General features: G+C 36.7%; 1 protein-coding gene across 1 annotated transcript; it reads left to right on the forward strand.

The window, feature by feature from the left end:
- On the forward strand, positions 1-456 carry ATOH7 (atonal bHLH transcription factor 7). The gene has a single exon (XM_072870392.1). The coding sequence runs from the start codon at positions 1-3 to the stop codon at positions 454-456; it is 456 nt and encodes a 151-aa protein (XP_072726493.1).
- The last annotated feature ends 6,116 nt before the right edge of the window (positions 457-6,572 follow it).

Consider the following 6,572-nt stretch of genomic DNA (forward strand, 5'->3'; position numbering starts at 1 on the left):
ATGAAAACCTGTAAATCCAGTCATTTGGATTCAGGCATAGAATCAGACATCCAGTGCAGAAGTGGACCAGGCTGTGTGGTGAAGTGCAGTTCAGAAAGAATGGAGAATGCTGCAAAGAGAAGACTGGCTGCCAATGCCAGGGAGAGAAGACGGATGCAAGGACTGAACACAGCCTTTGATCGTTTGAGAAAGGTGGTTCCACAGTGGGGTCAAGATAAGAAGCTGTCCAAGTATGAGACCCTTCAGATGGCTTTGAGTTATATCATGGCTCTCACTAGAATACTTGCCGAAGCAGAAAGATACAGTACTGAAAAAGAATGGATTAGCGTTCACTGTGAACACTTTCATCCGGAGAGCTACCACCATTACACGGGACAAAAAATGGCAACGGACAGTGATCCTTACGCACAGCGAATATTCAGCTATCACCCTGAACACTTTCAAATAGCTAATTAGAACTTTTTACAAACTAAGAATATGCGGCAGGCCAGATGTGTAATTTAATGATTAGCAAGAGTTAATCTGCTTGAATAAGGTAATATTGGCATTATAATAGCTCATTCTTGTCTGCAGCTTATACTAATTTGACAAAATAAATTTGCTTTGAGAGCTTTAAATCAATATGCATTTAAGAAGATTGAATTTATTTAATGCTGGTGGAAAGCATAGTTTTAATTTGAAATCTTTCTCACAATTTCTTCCTAGTTCATCTAATTCATTTGATTCTTTTATTAAATAAGTTTTTGGTATTTTTTTTTACTGTGAAGAATCATGACAGATTCTACAGATCACGGGCCAAATTGACCCGTGGTATAACTGAATCGAGTAACACCAGAAATTAACTTCATTCCATGTTTTTATTTTTATGTCGGCTTTAAAGTTATTCTTTGGTTTGTTTTCACATAAATGGCTCCCATGGAAAAAGTTTTATAATGTATTGGAGTTCTAGTCCTCAGAGAACTAACTTTCTTAAACTTTGTAAGTTTGACGTATGGGTTCCAAGGTTGTGTAGGTTTGCTTTAATGCAATATATAGTGTCTTTTGTATGCTCAGAAAAGAGCTAGTTTCAAGTCGTGGAAGGAATGTTTTTTATTTTCAATGGCTGTAAAAGCACATGTGACTATATACCATAAATGAGAATGCTCACATGAAAATAATCTAAACTTCTAGATTTCTGTAGACTTTAAATGTTTGAATTTTTTTTTCCATTTTATGTTATCTGGAAACAATAACAGATTTTGTAAATCATAAATAAAGTGTTTTCTATGATATGTCCTCACCAACTACCTGAAATTCCTACTCTAGGAATTACTTACTAGTGGCTTTCCCACCCCGAATGTTACACTACTTCCATCACAGTCCTGGCAGTGTAATGTGCAGAAGAATCAACTAGCAAATGATGCTTGCTTCCCAGTTAGAGTAGGAAGTGTGTTTTACGTACCCTCTGAAAAGCAGCCTTTAAAGATAAGAGTTTGGTAAAAAGTTATAGAGCATTCTTCCAAAGCAGTTGAGTTCATTTCAGCCCTGGTGATGCCCTGAATCGCCTTTGTTTGTTTGCGTTTTTCACTTGTGGAGAATAGAGTGATCTGGGTAGAAAGGGCAGAAGAGGAAAGGAGGTTGGGAAGGTCAAAAAATGAGTAGGAGCAGGACAGCTGGAGAAGCAGATGTGTTTGTAGCAGGATGTAGAGTCCACAAAAGTTCGACTGCCGATGTCTGTTGTGATGGCAGCAGACTGTGAAGCTGAAGGGTACTTCTGCTGGTGCTTGTTTCCAGAAACAAGCCCTTGCTAGTGTTAGCCATGAGGGAGAAGGAGAAAAGGAGCTGCTGTCCCAGAACAGCTGTTGGTGGGTTTCCAGCAGGGAAGGCTGGCGGGTTCCCTGCTGACTGCTGCCCTATCTTATATTTTAGAATTCTTTCAAATGACAAATGAATAGCTTTGATAGGAGTTATTTTCAACAGTTAAGCAGCTTTCAGTGAAAAACAAAAGCATCAATAGGAACTAAGCCCTGTTTTGGGGGAGAAGGGCTCTGCTGCAGGAACAGTTACATACAAAGACCTGACCTTACTGTCTGTCTTCTCTCAGAACCCTTATTGACGTTTTGCCCTTGGTCGCTGTCATGCAGACTAGTACATTTCCTGAGGCAGGAGTTGGACTGTTCCTGGAGTGAAAGCTGCTGGGACAGACTTTCAGGCTAGGTTAAACACATATAGAAGAGGCACTGAATATTCTGAGCAACTCTCTCCTTTAAACGCTGGCATTCAGGAATGTTTTTTAATGTATATTTTAGCCTCTCTAAAGGTAATGAATAGTGTTAATTATTAAAATGTGGTCTTTTGCTTCTTATGAATTACACTAGATATTTATCAGCAAACGGAAAGTGGATTCAGCCTTCTGGGAATATGAAGTCATGTTACTCACTGATTTCTTTGCAGAAGTTTATATAGAGAAAATAGAATTAATTGTTGTCCATCATATAGCCAAATTAATACTGTTTGAATATTACTAATCATTAAGTGGCAAGTTTATGTATGTAGTAACAATCAATACAATCCTTAAATAATTAAATGATGTGCTATCTTACACTGATTTATTAGCTGTAAACTTTAGGCAGACATTGTCTCACCTGCACTGCTAGCACGTTAGTGCATTTTCCATCCTGAAACAGGAATATGATGCAAATAAATAATGCAATTATATAACGTGGAACACTTGGCTTTGTGAAAGATAGCCTTCTAAACCTTAGGTGGGAAGGGTAATACAATACATAAGTATAAATACCAGAGTAGTGTGCAAGAACAGTACTGATGTGTTTCTGCATTACTGGCATATAATTTGATTTTGTGGGACATCACATTGCAGTTTATATGTAATTTAACAGTACAAAAGTACTTAACATCCATTTCTCTTCCAATTTTGTTTCTTCCATGCAGCATTGTAATTTACCATCTACTGCATATTATGATAGATGTAATTATAAAAATAATGGATTAGTATGTAGCGAATGATTAAATGATAGTAAGCTCACATAAAGAGGAACAAACTAACACAAAACATAAAATACCCATGGTCATGTTACCAAAAATTATTGAGAATTGAAACTGAAGTCCTAAAAAGCACTTCAGTGCAGTACATAGCTTGTGAACACTTTGTAAATCAGGTCATTGCATCAATCTCTGCTGTTGAACAATATGATAAGATTATAATCCCCATTCTCTTAGGTATGGTTGTGCTAGTGGAAGGTGAATGTTCTATTGATCTCTTTATCTGTTGATAATAATTAGTAATATTAGTAGAGGAAAAATTGTTATTTTATATAATGCTGTAGTATTTTTGTTTCTTGGGAGGGTGCAGTGTTGAGCTGGAAGTTGGGATTTCCAATTTACTATAGCACAGAAGGCAGCAGGGTGAGTTCTTTGCCATGTATAGACAGCTTTCTGTCTGTTGATGATCTCTCAAAGCTTTTTGGGGAGTGAATTGGGGTGAGGGGGAAGTTTAATCATTAAAAATGCTTTCTGAAGGCAGTCTTAAAAGAAGATCTTATCCATGCTGGTTTGGACTTCTCAAACTCAACAACTATTCAGGAAGTCATTGGTTTCTTTTCATAGCTTTCCTTTACAAATACTTTAGTGACACTTTGTGAAATGTAAACTTGACCATTTAACTTGGCTTTGATTATTGCTCCCAAACATTTGTTCCCCACTGGCTGTTTGATGCTTTTCAGATAATGGCTGTGACCTTTCTTGTGTACTAGACTTTACTGGTGTGGGCATTTGAAGCCCCCTCCCCTTAAATAATTATTGCTTCCAGTGGGCCTCCCAATGAAGCAAAAGCCTTTTTTTTAAGCTCAGAGCTTGGTTTGTTCTTAGTGACTGAGTTTTGTCTGCTCATAAATTTTTGTCACACTGAACAACAGTGCAAACCTGAAATACTTCTATTTGTAGTATCAGTACATTGTAATTATAGAACCACATTACTGTGAAAACATCGGGGATGAGAAATGCTTGCTTCATTAAATATTTGTTGCATGCTGCACACATACATGTTTCACTATTGAAATTGAGTGTGAAATTCCAAGGAACTATTTGTGGGAAATTAACCTTTATTCTTCTAAAAGGTTCAGACTGCAGGGTTTTCTATTTGAAGTAGCTATAGATGCTCTGCTTCTATGATTCTTTGAATCATGTCACCCTGTTTTGACAAGGTGACCAGAGTTATTTTTGAACTTGGAACTGGAGTGACATTTTTAACTGCAGTGACTTTTCAGTGGCTGAAAGCAGAACTAGAGTAGCACATTCCTAAAATGTGTGTTAGTAACAAAAAGTCAGTGGTTTCTTCCTGTCTAAGTACTGAGGTCGTCAGTGGATATGTATTAACATGTCTTACAACTTTAATTCGTTCCAATTTTTTAGGCTTCTATTTTCCATCTCACCATTTATATGGTATTTAGGATACAGTCCATCTTGTACTATACACACATACAGGGCAAAGCTCAGTTCTTGACTGGAATTCCTAAATGGTGCTGCAGTACAAATTCTGAAAAGTAAAAGTGTTGCTAACCTTAGTTAGTCTTGTAAAGTCAGTGACATTCCAACTTCTTCATGTGGGGAAGCATGAGTATCATTAGATTTTTTAAAATATTTAGCTAAGTTTCCTATACCATGTTAAGTAGAACTTCCCTGGTGAAATTTTTCTGGAAGTCCCTACTGTGATGTGATTCACTAGGCACAAATTTAAAAAAATACTATTTCCAGTCAAATTTTTGATTTTCCAAAATAATCTTTTGCCTTAAGATGGGTATCCTTACACTTCTAGCTAGTTTCCAGCTATTTGGGCTAAGCAATATGGATGCAGTTTTCTGTAATTTAGGAGTGAAATTTATCTAGATTTTAAAAATTCAATAAGAATTTACAGACCAGCTTCTTTTTGCCCTACATATGTTCAGCTGTTCTATCTCTATAAAATATCCAGGGAAAAAACAAATGCACTGAGAATAAAGACATGTTTATTCATTGAAGAAGCAGTCCAGTGTTGCCTCTACACTAGCAAACATTGATTTCACCTGGTACTTGGGCACTTTTAAAAAAATGCTTTATGTTTTTAACTTTAATTACATTTCAAGAAAACATGGCTTAAAAAAACCCAAAGCAACCCCATGTATAATATTTAAATATATTTTCTACCAAAGAGTACATTTTAATATTGTCTACTGATTTTTTTTCTTATTTGTAATTCAGTTTTCATTTGTATGGAAATTAGCGTGCAAAATATATCTTACACAGAATTTGCTTAAAATGTCTGCATAGCTAACTCCAAGGAAAAAAAAGTTCATTTTTGAATGGCTTCCTGCAGCCTGGGGTGCATAGTTTTGGGTTGGGTTTTTTTCTTTACAATTTCAGAATGTCTTCAGTATTTTTCCATTTCTTTACAAAACCATGTTGCCCGCTACAAGCGGATTGTATGATCCTAAAGGATGGTCAGTTTCTAAACAGAGTTTCCCACAGATATAAATGGAGAATTCCACTTAAATTCACAGCACATATGGCCCAAGATTCTTTATATTGTGCAATAAATGGTTCTTTATATCTATAGTGGATTTGAAGCATAAAGGCATTAATAAAAGCAGCTTGTGTTACTCAAAGGAAATCATAAAATGTGTAGGAGCTGCTTTAGCTCATGGAACTGTAGCTGAGCTAAAATGGTCTTAAGAACATTGTCTCTGCCCTAGCAGGCACAGAAGTACATGGAAATCAAGCCAGGTAGAAATGGAAACATGGTTATGGTTACATGCGAAAGCAAAATCAGTACCAGCAAACGTAATGGGGTGCATCCTTTTTTTTTCCCCTGTTCTCTTCTGTATCTGAGCTATAAGATCTAGCCTCCTTCAAGTGCTGGTTTTGCATCTGCTGCTTATTTAAAATTCATTCCAAAGTCTACTAATGGACCCTTATACAAAGAATATGGTAAATCATTCAAGTTGAAGACCTGTATAGGGAAGAGTGAAATTCAGTGTGGTTCGTGTGTTTGATTGGCCCTCATTCAATTTTCACTTGTTCAAGTCCTGGATACCCAACTAAGGGTTGAAAAAATAAGTCCTCTGTAGCAGGTCTCCAGTGCCCTACTGCACAGAGAGACTTCTAGCAGCAGTGGTCTAGACCCAGTAAACAGGTATTTCAGGGGGTCTGTGGGCTAGGTGACCAATGTAGTAGACAGATTCTGAATGAATTTTTGAGACATGATGCAGTTCACCTACGACAGTCTGTAGGTAGAAGTATATGCTTCAAGCATAGGCTTTGGAGACTAATTCTCCAAGATACTGAGAATTTGGCAAATCTATTCACCTTTAAAACATGCAAATTGCCCTAAAGACTCCTTGGCTTCTGCTCTGGTACTCCTGAGAAAACTTATTCTTTCAAACTTGGATGAAGGGGCTGAGGTTATCAGAAAAAGAAAGCATGATTTAAAACCAAAGCAAATTGATATTAAGAATTGTTTAAAAAAGCAACAACTGTCTTTCACAACTGCATGCTAGAAGCATGGCTAGCATATAACTTGAGAGTATTTTATGATTTTC

Source organism: Ciconia boyciana, chromosome 8, assembly GCF_034638445.1.
Source record: "Ciconia boyciana chromosome 8, ASM3463844v1, whole genome shotgun sequence".
Taxonomy (NCBI): Eukaryota; Metazoa; Chordata; class Aves; order Ciconiiformes; family Ciconiidae; genus Ciconia; species Ciconia boyciana.

Excerpts from the sequence above, each read along its gene's own strand:
- ATOH7 (XM_072870392.1), top strand. The coding sequence starts at position 1 with ATGAAAACCTGTAAATCCAGTCATTTGGATTCAGGCATAGAATCAGAC.